This window comes from Cricetulus griseus, chromosome 9 (genome assembly GCF_003668045.3).
Source record: "Cricetulus griseus strain 17A/GY chromosome 9, alternate assembly CriGri-PICRH-1.0, whole genome shotgun sequence".
NCBI lineage: Eukaryota > Metazoa > Chordata > Mammalia > Rodentia > Cricetidae > Cricetulus > Cricetulus griseus.
In genome coordinates, this window is record NC_048602.1 from 12,026,494 (window position 1) to 12,040,128 (window position 13,635).

The 13,635-nt window shown below is 44.4% G+C and overlaps 1 protein-coding gene across 1 annotated transcript; it reads left to right on the plus strand.

The window, feature by feature from the left end:
- Window positions 1–3,490: 3,490 nt before the first annotated feature.
- LOC113837385 (pregnancy-specific glycoprotein 22-like) lies at window positions 3,491–13,039 on the plus strand. The gene is made up of 5 exons (XM_027431350.1): window positions 3,491–3,554; window positions 4,825–5,184; window positions 9,867–10,226; window positions 11,375–11,734; window positions 12,768–13,039. The coding sequence occupies exons 1-5, from the start codon at window positions 3,491–3,493 to the stop codon at window positions 13,037–13,039; spliced, it is 1,416 nt and encodes a 471-aa protein (XP_027287151.1).
- The last annotated feature ends 596 nt before the right edge of the window (window positions 13,040–13,635 follow it).

Consider the following 13,635-nt stretch of genomic DNA (forward strand, 5'->3'; position numbering starts at 1 on the left):
CTTGGGTAGGTGTACAAAGAATCCAGGCATACCATAGGTATGCCCACTATGGTAGTCTGAATGTAATTAACCCTCATAAGCTCATTAAGAGTGACACAATTAGGAGGTATGATTTTGTTGGAGTAGTTGTAGCCTTTGTTGAGGAAGTATGTCACTGTGGAGGTGGACTTTGAGGTCTCCTGGGCTCAAGATATGCCCAGTGCCTCAGACCACTTCCTGCTGTGTGCAAGTCAATATAGAAGAACCCTGAGTTCCTTCTCCAGAACCATATCAGCCTGAATGCTTTCTTGCTTCCAGCTGTGGTAACAATGGATTAAACCCTGAACTGTAAGTGAGCCACGTCAATTAAATGTTTTCTTCTATAAGAAAAAAAATTCTGACAAAATTCTTTACAGACCTTCAAAGAATAATACTTATCTTCTTATGGAAAAACAAAAAACCCAACATGGCTAAAACAATACTGTACAATAAAGCAATTTCTGGGGACATCACCATCCCTCGTTTCAAGCTCTTCTATAGAGCTAAGTAATACAAAATCCATATAGTATTGGCATAAAAACAGACAGGGTGATAATTGGAAAGGTTTGTGGGAAGTGGGCAGAGGGACTTGGAGGAGAGGAAGGAGGGAAACAGTCGTCAGGATGGAATATTAAATAAATAAGCAAAACAACAACAATAAAAAAGGAAACAGCTTCCCAATTAACCAAGTCAGGTCAGCTGTACATTGCTGTGAGTGATTTTGTTAATTGATACAGGACAACTCAGTGCGACAAGCCTTTATCATTTATTACAGAAACAGCCATTAGTATTCTGGGTATCAACTCCAGAATATGTGTTACTATGCATCTGGATGTATATAGATTATATACTGGGTGTTTTGTATTCTCAAATAGACCCAAAAGAAAGGAATTTCTTCTCACCAGGGCATCAGCTGTAAGAGCTACAGCCTCCAGATCTCACACTACATAGCCTTAGTTTTCTCCCCTTTGATGTGGTCCTCTTTAATCAGTTAACAGCACAAGTTGCAAGTCATGCCCCCTGCCTCAGACTTGTTTGCCAGGATGTTTTGCAAGTCAAGTCCAGGGCACAGAAGTGAGGCACCTGCTTTGCTCAAGACCTATCTAACTTCCTGGCTGTGAGAGAGTTATTAAATGTGCCTGTGGGTATAAACATTATAAGCATCGTGGGATAGGAAAGACCTCAGAAGAACTTTTAGAAGAAGGAACTTTTGGAGACTTTTTAGAAAGGACTTTAGAGAATGTTTAAGAAGAACTTATAAAGAGAACTTTAAGAGAGCTTTTAAGAGAAAGAACTTTTGAGGAGAGAGCTTATAGAGAGAAATCTTAAAGAGGGCTTTTGAGAGAGAGAACTTTTTGGGAAGAAACTGTTCTTGAAGAATAAAGTGTCTTGAGAGGATTGTGTGTATGAGCTGATTATTTCCCTCTCACCCCCAGACTCCTTTTAGAAAAGCCCTACCTGCCTGTTGTCTAGCCCCTAGCCAGGACCTTGAGAGAGCATCAAGGCTTGAACTTGAATGCTCTCATTAGCCCAGACTATTGTGGGTAGCACCATTCCTAGGCAGATGATCATTCATTGTATAAGAAAGTAGCTACACATGAGCCAGAGTGTGAGCCTGTGAATGAGCCAGCAAGCAACGTGTTTTCTACCTTGACTACTTTCAGTTCACAAACAACACAGTTGCTGAAGAGAAATGGACTCTACACTCTTTGCTAAACTGCTCTTTTTCAGGGTGATTTTATCACATCAAGAGAAAGAAACATAGAGCAGTGTATAGGGAAGACTCGTCTACTTGAATCAATGTGATTTGTATGCACAAGAAAATCCCCTCTGAGAGCACATGTACTCCAGTTGCTCCCTGGAGAATACTGTAAGCAATGCGGTCTTAGGTCTAGGGCTACAGCAAGTGTGGCCAAGAAGGCAAATGACCATGGGCAAAGTGAAGGTGGGATTTAGAAGGCACTTATTGGCTGGAAAATGCATTTCATTCCCCTCTCCTCTCCTCTCCTCTCCTCTCCTCTCCTCTCCTCTCCTCTCCTCTCCTCTCCTGCCTCCCCTCCCCTCCCCTCTACTCCCCTCCCTCCCCTCTCCTCCCCTCCCCTCCCCTCCCCTCTCCTTTTCCTTACACCAGGTTGACCTGGATCTTCGAGATCCATCTGCCTCTGCTTCCTGAGTACTTGAATTAAAGGCATTTACCACTGCACCCAGATGTTTTCTGTCCTTTTAATCTCAAGAGATATGTTCTAGGAATTTCCTCTGAAATTTCTGGAGCGCAAGGCACCTACTGAAAATGCCCTTCCCCTGGATTCACACTACTTCCAGCTTTAGTCCAGGGCTTCCCAGGACAAATCTGGAACCATGTCTAGACCCATCCTACAGTAGATGGAATTACGAGTCCTAAAGACCACAGTGATCAGGATGACAGGCTCTGCATCCCATGTGTTCTAAATGTATCAGGGGTGTTACTTTGCCTTCTTGACTATGCTTGCTGTTGCCCTAGACATGAGATTGCAGTTCTCCTGGTGATCTCTATGGGGTGATAGGTGTACATAAGCTCAAAGCTCTGAAAATTGTTTCCTTGAGATCACCCCTTTCACTTTTTGTCCCTACTAACCTTGAATTCCCTCCCTAGAACCTGTCCTGACCTACTGTCTCCTTCCTTTGCCTAAGAACAACTTTATTCATGGGAACCTTGAAGGTCTCCTCCCTCCTGGCATCTCTCAAAGGGGAAGAAAAGAAGACCACCAGGGAATCATCTAGGAAAGGGCAAAGGTGACCCAGGACAATGTTAGAATGTTGCCTTGGGACCCTCCATAGGAAGGTGGAGCAAACAGTCCTTTCAAGGACACACATATAACCTCTTCTCCAATATTGAGCACACAAAACTTCTCACGCCATTGCTACTGGGCCTCTTTTCTGGATCATCAACTTGGCTGGTGACATTAGTGATAAAGTATTGATCTTCCTCACTAGTCATCACCAAGTTGGTCTCTTTTCAGCCCTCAGAGCCATTTCTGTCACTTTCCTGAAGGGATTAAGTAAATACCCATGACCCATAGCATTGAAATCACATGGTAGACTAGGTGTTCAACTGGGTCCTCGTGTCACAGGATGTAGAGTCATGATGGAGGCTCCCTCTTTGGTGCTGACAGACCCAAGGCAAGGAAAGAGCAGGTGTCAGCCCCGGGATGAGTCATTGTCCCCTGAGGGCACGGGGATGCTTATCAGCCTTGTTGCTCAATGTATTGCTCAGAGGAGAAACATAAGTGGAAGTTGGGAAGGATGCAGGTCAGTGCTTTGGATTTAGCAGTGCTTTGGACTCAAATCCCACCACTCACAGATCGTTGGATTCTGAGAAGTGTTCCTGTCTGAGAAAAAAATCTCACCCCAGGAGGAAGAACAACAGAGCCTGAGTTCTGTGTTGGAGCTGAGGCTCTTCTCCTCAGAGGGCAGACAGCAAGTGAGAAGATTGATGGAGGGGTCCTCTGTGCTTTTCTTCAAGGGGTGCACTCCTTGGCAGGGGCTTTTGTTCACAGGTAAGCATACCCACTCTCTGACTGTGTGTGGAGGGGAAATCAGAAGCAGGTTGGACTTTCCTGAAGAAGACAGAAACTTGAGAGGAGACTCAAGGTTTCTGTTTGCAGTTATGGTGAAGAAATCACACTGAGGGACAGAGGCTTGGCAGCCTGAAGCTCTCAGAGGACAGGGGGTGATGATGGTAAGAAAAAAAGCCTCAAACACTCCATGTTCACAGCTACAGTGTTCCGAAGATAGCTCTTCCCAACCATGGCAACAGGACCCTCCAAATAGAAATCAAATAGGGCAGGGCTAGCGAGATGTCTCAGTGAGTGAAGATATGACAACCTGAAACAAATCCTCACCCCCCCAACACAGCAGAAAGAGAGAACAAACTTCTGCAGGCTGTGTTTTGCGTTCCATATAGTTGCTGTGGCATGCACCACCCACACTTGTACATGCTAACACATGTGTTTCCACACAGACTTGTATCAACATATTCACATGGGCCCAAGGAGCCACCATCCTTTACAAATAAGCAGATACATTTACATAAGTAAATCTAAAATCATTTAATTCCCACTGGAATATAATTCCATGGAGACACATTCCTCTTTCCTTCTTTTTTTCCTTTATCCAATTGTGTCGGAGGCTTTTCCAGTATCTGAACCTTCCAAAGGTCAGGCTAATCCTTCCCTTACAAATTCATGGCTCACAGGATGGTGGTGTCGCACACTTTCAATCCCAGTACTTGGGAGGCAGAGGCTGGTGAGCTCTTTGAGTTAACAGCCAGCCTGGTCTCCAGACTGAGTTCCAGGATAGCCATGGTTGTTATACAGAGAAATACTTTCTCAAAAAAACAAAAGAAAACAAAAACCACTAAAACTGATATCAAAACTGAAAGCAAAACAAACAAGAAGCCTGTGTTCTAGTAGACCTGATGTTCGTTTAGCCAAATGCTGAAGCCAGGAGTTTGGCCAGAATCACAAAAGGAATAGAGAAAAATACAAGAATGTGGGGGAGTCTCCAGAGGAGTTCAGAGTGGCATTGCTCCTCACGTCAAATACTCTATGTGAGGAGGGATGTGGGATGCAGAGGTGGAAACCAGACAGACAAGTGCACAGATAATTCCTAAGAGAGTTAACGACACACTCAGATGCCCCTGAGTCAACAGAATTCACGTTGCACCGCTCTGCAAAGGAGGGTGGGCACACCCCTGTTCACACACCAAATCTGAGTGATGTTACCACCCACTTAATATTGTTGTTTTTTTTTTCAATTCCCTTCTAGCTTCCCTTTTCATGCCCTGGCACCTGTGTACTACTGCCCATGTGACTGTTGACTCAGTGCCACCCCTAGTAGCTGAAGGCGATGACATCCTTTTCCTTGTCCACGATCTGCCAGAGAATCTTATAGTCTTTGCCTGGTTCAAAGGGCTAACAAATTCGACACAAGACATCGCACTATATATACTGCACAACAATTTAAGTCAGCCAGGGCCTGCGCACAGTGGTAGAGAGACAATATATCGCAATGGATCTCTGCTGTTTGAAAAGGTCACCCGGAAGGACACAGGATTCTATACTCTAAAAACCTATAATAGATATCGACAAATGGTATCAACAACCACCATGTACCTTAACGTGCACGGTAAGTGATTCCTTGTGAACTCTGCGAGCTGCTTGAAGTTCACCAGACACACACAGGAGAGTGGTCTGTGCCTACCTTCTCTATGCATTGTGCATCCATGTTGGGGTTTGAACATTTGGTGCAAGGAACATATGGTGTAGAATAATGGCAATAGATCAGAATCCTTCATTTGACTTCACTGCCCACAGGTTCATGCATGGTGGGTAACTCAGCCTCTGTCTAGACTCTATACGTTCTTAGCAGGAATGTTTCCTTGAGAAAGGCCCTGAGGGAATGAACATTGTGCCTGGTTGAGTCAATCATGGCTTCCTCAAAGAGATGTCAGCACCAGGATGCCCTGCCTCCAGACCTCGGATCCAGAGTCAAGTGCAGGTGTTCATAAGGAACATTTTATAAACGTTGGAGTTTGATTTCCTGATGATAGGGAACAGTGGTCCCTATTAGTCAAAGTCTTGTGATATGTGGAACCAGACAGTTCACTGTCATGAAATCCTCGCTTAGGCTACATCATTTAGCCATCTTCTTCGAAAGTCAGCAGGGAAGAACATCTCAACAGGTGTCCAGGCCATTGATTAACAGTCCTTTTGGGCACATGAGATTTCACATGAAATTCATGGTCCCCAAGGAGAGGGATGGAGGACAGAGGTTCTCCTTATAAGTGCTTGTCCTCTGTGTCCAGCTCAGGGAATTCTCTCCTGCAGGTCATACTGATTTGACAACTTCCCAGATATGAACTGTAGTTTCCCCCAAGCTCACCAGAGATGTTATCAGGACACACAATGAACTGGTGTAGTAGCCTGGTTCTATCCCTGGTTTTACAAACCTAGAAATCATGGTCACAGAATTCTCAGACCTGCTGGCTGCTTAATGTGTCTGCTACACTGCCAGGAGATCATGCTCTGTTTCCCACTTTGTGGCTTCCATTGAGAAATGCACAGTACCCAAGAGGAATCAGCTAGGTAGATGTCCAAGGCATCTCAGAAAGACCACAAAGCATATGGCCAGACCCATTACACAGCTAAGCAAATAGAGGCAGTGGGAGCCTGGTCTTGAAGATCTTGTATAGGATGAAGGAGCTCACAGCCCTTTTCCAGGAATCAGGTCACCTCCTTCAACACACCCAGGTTGTGAATCTCCTGAAACATCCTAGGCTTTTGATCTCAGTGAGAGCCCCGTCTGATGGTGACTTCAGTGAGAATAGATTTGTCTTTTTCTATAAACATCATTCATCTGGTCCCTTTGGAGCCTCAAAGGCAAGTTTTCCACCTTCCTGCTGGCAGCAAATTCCGTGTTTCTGGAGCATTGAAAACACAAGGCAGTATAGGTACACCCTCAGCCAATGGGATTCTGGAAGGTGCTCCTGTCTGGGACGAGGCTCTGCTCAGATGGATGATGCAGAGTAGAGCTTGAGAGATGTGCTGGACCAGAAGTACCTTAGAGGGATGATGGATCATCTTACTGAGGCAATGGAGGCCCTCTCTGCACTCCTCCTCAAAGGGAGCATGATATGTCAGGGGCCAATGCTGACAGATGAGGAGATCAGGAGGTGACAGTTTGTGAGAGGAGAGGACGGATTGCTGTCTTCAGTCTCCTGTGTGGGAGAAGGGCATGAGAGGAGTCCCAGCATTTGTCAGGGAGAAGATACAGAGTTGGGGAGAGGCTCAGTATTAGGATGCTCTCATTGAGTATTAAATAATAAAGGTGGGGGAGACATTATTCTTGCATGAAGTTATAAGCATGACCACAATATTCTGAGGACTGATGCTGTCAGCTTGATGGTCCCAGTAAAAAAATCAAGCTGGCATGCATCACTGACAGTGTATATAGGCATTTGCTTCATTGTCTGACCAATGAACGGAAGTTATCTGTCCTCTACTTAAGTACTGTGTCCTGGATCAACCCACAGACACTAGACTAGGTCTTACACTACTCACACACAAGGATAATATGAAACATGGCCTTTTCAGCATCAAATGAGATGCTCATTTTTTTCTTTCTGCTTGTTTATATTGTGGATTACATTGATAGATTTTTGAGTGTTGAACGATCCCTGTATCTCTGGGGAGAAGCCTACTTGATCATGGTGGATAATTTTTCTGATGTTTCTTTTTGATTGGATTCAGTTTGCCAATATTTTGTTGAGTATTTTTACATCAATGTTCCCTAGGATGATTGTTCTGTAATTTTCTTTTTTAGTTGAGTCTTTGTGTGGTTTGGGTATCAGTGTAACTGTAGCTTCATAAAAAGAGTTTGGCAATGTTCCTTTCATTTCTGTTAGGTCGAACATTTTGAGGAGTATTGGTACTAGCTCCCCTTTGAAATTCTGGTAGAATTCTGTGCTGAAACCATCTGGCCCTGGGCTCTTTTCGGTTGGGAGACTTTTGATGAATATTTCTATTTCCTTAGGTGTTATAGGTCTACTTAGATTGTTTTTCTGTTCTTCATTTAATTTTGGTTTATGTTACATATCCAGAAAATTGTCCATTTCTTTTAGATTTTATAATTTTGTGGAGTACTGATTTTTGAAGTATGACCTAATGATTCTATGGTTTTCCTTAGTGTTTTTATGTCCCCTTTTTATTTCTTATTTTAAAAAATGGATAATTTCTGTCTTACTTTTGGCTATTTGGATAAAGGTTAGTCTATCTTGTTGATTTTCTTCAAGAACCAACTCTTTGTTTCATTGATTTTTTGTATTGTTTTCTTTGTTTCTATTTGATTGATTTTAGACCTGAATTTGATTATTTCCTGTTGTCTACTTCTTGTGGATGAGTCTGCTTCTTTTTGTTCTGGAGCTTTCAGGTATGACCTAGACACCCAGCTGGGCACCCAGTCTGCCCTGTGTTTTCAGTGCTCTGGAAACATAGCATTTGCTTCCAGTTGGAAGCTTACAAACTTGCCTTTGAGCTTTTAAAGGCACCAGGGGAGTGATGTGTCCAGTTAGAACAAATCAGTTCTAACTGGAGTCACCATCAGACTGGGATTCTGACTGAGGTCAAAAGCCTAGGGTGTATCAGGAGTTTTACAGCCTGGGTATGTTGGAGGAGCTGACCTGATTCCTGGAAAAGGGCTGTTAGCTCCTTCATCCTGTTCAAGATTTCAAGACCAGGCTTCCATTTCTTCTGTTTGCTCTGCTGTGTAATGGGCCTGGCCATGTTCTTTGTGGTCTTTCTCAGATGTCTTGAACCTCTGTCTATTTGATTCCCCTTGGATACTGTGTATTTCCCAATGGAAGCACACAAAGTGGGAAACAGACATGGTCTCCTGGCAATGCAGCAGACACATTAAGCAGCTGGTGAGTCTGAGAATGCTGTGACCATGATTTCCAGATTTGTAAAACCAGGGATGGAACCAGGCTACTAGGTAAGTTCCTGGTTCAGGCAAATACTTTTATTGTGTGTCCTGAAGATATCCCTGGAATCCCCAAAGGATGCCTCCAGCCTAGACTCTCAGCAATAGTGAAGATGGTGCATGGGCTGGTCTTCCACAGAGTGATGACTAGCTTATGCGTCATCATAGAACCTTCGTCTAGTAACTTATGGAAGCAAATGCAGAGGTTGATAGCTAAGCACTGGGCTGAGCTCCCAGTGTCCGGATGAAGAGGGGTAGGAAAAATAGTATGAGAAATTATTTCAAGAACATAATGGGGGAACCCATAAAACTAGCTGACAAAGCCAGTGAGAGCTCCCTGATTCCAGTCTGACAGCTGGGTAGACTGAACTAGGCCCTCTGAATGTAGATGAAAGTTGTACGGCTTTGGCAGTTTATGGGGCCACTGGCAGTGGGACCAGGACTCATTCCTAGAGCATGAACTGGATATTTGGACTCCATTCCCTATGGAGAGATGCTTTGCTTAGTTCAGATACAGGGGGTGTAGAGGACCTTGGTCCTTCCTCAAAGTGATATGACAGACTTTGTTGACTCCCCATCGGAGGCCCTACCCTTTCAGAGGAATAGATGGTGGGTGGGGTGGGGGAAGTTGGCAGAGCATAGAGCAGGAGAGGGGAAGGAGGGGACATTGGGATTGGGATGTAAAATAAAGATTGTTTGAAAAATAAAAAAAATATGTACAAAAGTGTTAAAATTCAAGCAAATGGAATGATCTAATAGTGTATCTCTAAACTGTGAATTTCTTAAATTTAGTTCATGGCATACAGGTTTCTGGGACATCATTCAGTCATTCATTCATTCAGTCAGTCAGTTTCCACATGTACCTGAGTTTTTAATAGGCATTGTATTTTAAAAAAGTACAAGGCAACTTCTGTTTTTTATGATATGTCAATTTGGGTGGACTTGAAGAAAGCTAGAAGGCGAATTCAGATGTTGGCTGCAACCGCAAGAGGAATAAAACTAGAGAATGAGAGTGAAGACACAGGTTCTGTAGAGGAATAGGTCAGACAGGCATCACCCCAACACCAATCCACTGTAAATGTGAGCAGGGCTATGATGCCAGTAAGCTGGGGCAATATGGATAATTCAAGACAGAGAGACATATAGTGGAAATAGCAAGTGTGGGAACACTGAGAACATGAAGGTTATGTGCTAACCTCCATCAGTAGGACAGAGACAGACTCACCCACAAACCTAGGCTAAACAATGGACACAGCTGCTCAGGACACAGGGTCTCATCTTAGTCAAATACAAAAGTCCCAATTTAAGTGGATTGATCTCTTTCCTTGTAGCTTTCCTGTGGAAGTGTGGGCGCCCTCCTACCTCTGCCCAGCCCACAATTGAATCAGTGCCACCCAGTGTTGCTGAAGGTGGGAACGTTCTTCTACTCGTTCACAATCCCCCGGAGAATATTGTAGGCTTTGTCTGGTTCAAAGGAAAGATTGACTCCAAGAACCTTTTGGCTACCCACCATCTACCAGAAAGGAGACCCACTGTGTGGGGGCCGGCACACAGTGGCAGGGAGACAGTGCACAGTGATGGATCCCTGCTGCTTCGTGATGTCACTCAGGAAGACTCTGGATTGTATACTTTGCAAATTGTGAGAACAGATACCCAACTCGAACAGGCACAAGTGCAACTCCAGGTGAACAGTAAGTGATTCCCTGCAGTTGTTCATTGCTGGGTGGGGCTTAGACACACAGGACTGAAATGGCTTGTCTAGCCACCCTTCCCTCTACGCTGTGTCCCCAGCTGGAGCTTTGAGCACTTAGCGCAGGACACAATGGTAGAGACAATTGGCCATAGATCAGCTTCCATCTTCTGATTTCATTTGTATCAAGGAAGACCTTGATGGAAAGTAAGATATCAGAGTCAGCCCAGTCTCTTGGGGTTCTAGACCATAGTGCCCTGAATCCAGTCATCTTTCCAATGCTGGACTAAAGTGACCCAGTGGAACCTTTTCTAGTGTTCTACTCTTACATCCTCTCAAAGCTCATAGGGGGCAATGGTTTTAGAACATTCATGTCAACCTGGGTATTGATCTCCAAATTGAGATTGACAGAAATAAAATCCAGGGACTGGTACACAGACCATAGTAGAGTGTTTCCTATTGACTTGCCCTTCACTCTTGCTCAACCAGCTCTTTTATATCAGCCAGGACTCCTAGCCCAGGGTTTGAATTGCCTGCATTGGTCTGAATCCTTTTGAACAAATCCCATTTTTTAAAAAAGTGTACTATTGTACTGCACACAGGCCAATCTGTTGGTGGTGCTTTCAACTGAGCTCTTGTCTTTCGAAATGATTGTAGCTTGTGTCAAGTTGACATAACCAAGCCTTTCAAAGACCTGAGCCTGCCTTGAAGGTCATATTGCCTCCAGTTGCCACACAACCCCAGACCTAAGGACTACTTGACAGAACAGCAAGTGCATCTATTATGTGAAGTCAGTGTTTGAGTGTTGCCTGAAAGGAAACCGAAGAAAAAACTTAGAAAGTGAAAATTCCAGTCCTGTTGAGTTCAGAGGAGGCATCTTCTCAAATCCCAGTGTTCAGGAGTGTGCACAGTATCTGACTGAGGGTGCTGACATGGAAGGGAACAGTTCCGTGCAAAAATGTGACACCTTCAGGGGCACTGTTGAAAAGGAGGAAGTCATGTTTCTTCCCTTCATTAATTGGGGGTACATACACACACACCCAAACCTGAAACTCTAGACTGAGTGATGAATCCGTCTGCTCAGGATAGAGGTCACCATCTTTTCCACAATGACCCCTATCTAATGGATTTTTCTCCATTCCTTCCCAGCTTCTTTTTCTGTGTTCTGCAACACTCTCCCTTCTTCCCAACTCACGATCCAAACAGTTCCTCCATATGCTTTTGAAGGTGAAGACATACTTCTCCAAGTTCATAATCTTCCAGAAGATCTGATAACCTTTTCCTGGTACAAATCAGAGTATGAGACCTCGGTCCTTAAAATTATAGAATACACCAGAAGCACAAATTCCATCTCCTGGGGACCTGAACACCAAAGAAGAGGGATGGTGTACAGTAATGGATCCCTGCTGCTCCAGCATGTCACTGAGAAAGATGCAGGAATGTACACACTGGAAATTTTAAAGAAAGATTTCACTGTTGAAAAGGAAAATGTGGAATTTCATGTAAAGAGTAAGTGACTTTCTACAGTCTCCAACTGCTGGGTGTGGCTTATCCTACTTCATGCACTAACCTGTCATGATTGGAATGTGCCTGCTCTCTCTTCCACTGCACTGTGTCCCCCACTGGGGTTTAAATCCATATTACATGGCACCCGTTGGATAGACAAACTTCAACAGATGAGAACCCCTCACCTGTCTTTACCTGAAGAGAGGAGGACCTGTGTTGGGTAAACAGCCCCAGGATGTCAGCCTTAGTGCAGATCTTTGGATTTCTCTCTATGTACATGTGCCATCAAAGACTTTGTGGGAGTCAGGCAGACCCTGGCTGATGAAGCCATAGGGTTCTCACTGAGACCACCAGGAAGTCCTGACTCCAAAACTTTGCCCCTGGATAGCCTCAAGGTGACACTGGAGAGTCATGTGTAATTGCTCATTTAGAATCCCAGTCAGAGCTGACGAAGAACAAGGCATGACAGACTGTCCAAATCACAGGACTGACTATCCCATAGAGTATAGCATCAGCTGTGTACTGCAATGAAAGCTGCAGTTAGGTAGGTCACTTGTATATCTCCTTCTCCTGAGGCTCAGTGCACAGGTGTCTGGGTCATTAGCATATTGCTCTGATGTCGTATGAGACTTCGGAGGAAGGTGAAGGCACCAAAGGCAGAAACAGAAGAGGTAGCTACTACAGATTCCTCCTTCACCAGCTTAGGTAATTTTTCTGCAGGCGAACAGTAACAGATGTTGCTGATGTGAGCAGCTCGCCATCTTTAGTGCAGATTGTTGCTCATAGCTAAACTTAACTCATGGTCCTGGCATTGACTGCGCACTGTGTGTCCTATTACAGGGAAACTGAGACACAGGAAACAGTACCCGAATTAGAGTAACACAGTCCCTTGATGGCAAACCCAAAGCACAAGATATGTCTATAGTCACAGCTCCAAATTACTCCCCCTGGAAGCTTTATAAAGTATGAACTGAATACGGCCTCCTTGAATTATCAGGATTATTGTCATTTGGTACCCTTTTCTGTTTCTTCACAGAGCACGTAACACAGCCCTTTGTGCAAGTCACTGATACCACAGTTGCAGGACATAGATCTGTGATCTTCACCTGCGTTTCTCCCAACACCGATGTCTTTATTCGTTGGATCTTCAATAAGGAGAATCTGCAGCTCACAGAGAGGATAACTCTGTCCCCAACAAAGTGTGGACTCAGAATAGATCCTGTTGGGATCGAGGATGCTGGAGACTATCAGTGTGAGGTCTCCAATGGATTCAGCTTGAAGACCAGTCCCCCAGTGTCCTGGCCATGATGATTGAGTGACCTCTCCTCTCATCCAACAGCAGAGTGGGAACATTTTTAATCAATGGGGGATAAAACGGATAAACTTTATGTGGTGAAAATTATTAGCTTCTACTCAGGCACAGCAAGCATGTGACCCATGCCTGTAATCCTCTGATACATGTGTGTACATGCAAAGGACAGGATTGAAAGTGGGGTTGTCTTAAGAGGAAAATAAAGGCATCGATATGGCAACCAAAAATTCAAAGGCCTTAGGAGCTTAGGTTGTGGGTTAAATATACAGCTGTCTCTCAGAACTCAGGGGAACTAATAGCAGGACCCCACGAACGAACTTTTGGATACTCCGAGTCTTCTTTGAAAATGGTGCATTGTTTTCATTGAAAAATACATCTTCTCATATGTTCAAATACATTCCTTGTTTAAAAATTAACTTAATCCTGCTGAGCATTGGTGGTGCATGCCTTTAATCCCAGCACTCGGGAGGTAGAGGCAGGCAGATCCCTGTGAGTTCGAGGCTAGCCTGGTCTCCAGAGCGAGCGCCACTGAGGCCCAAGCTCAATCCCATACAGGGTCTGCGATTATCACTTCAGTCTTTCTGATCCTCTA

Bases quoted from the DNA above. Each gene is read 5' to 3' on its own strand.
- LOC113837385 (XM_027431350.1), top strand. From the start codon at position 3,491: ATGGAGGGGTCCTCTGTGCTTTTCTTCAAGGGGTGCACTCCTTGGCAG. The intron at 3,555-4,824 runs GTAAGCATACCC...ATTCCCTTCTAG, and splicing joins GCAGGGGCTTTTGTTCACAG to CTTCCCTTTTCATGCCCTGG. The intron at 5,185-9,866 runs GTAAGTGATTCC...CTTTCCTTGTAG, and splicing joins CATGTACCTTAACGTGCACG to CTTTCCTGTGGAAGTGTGGG.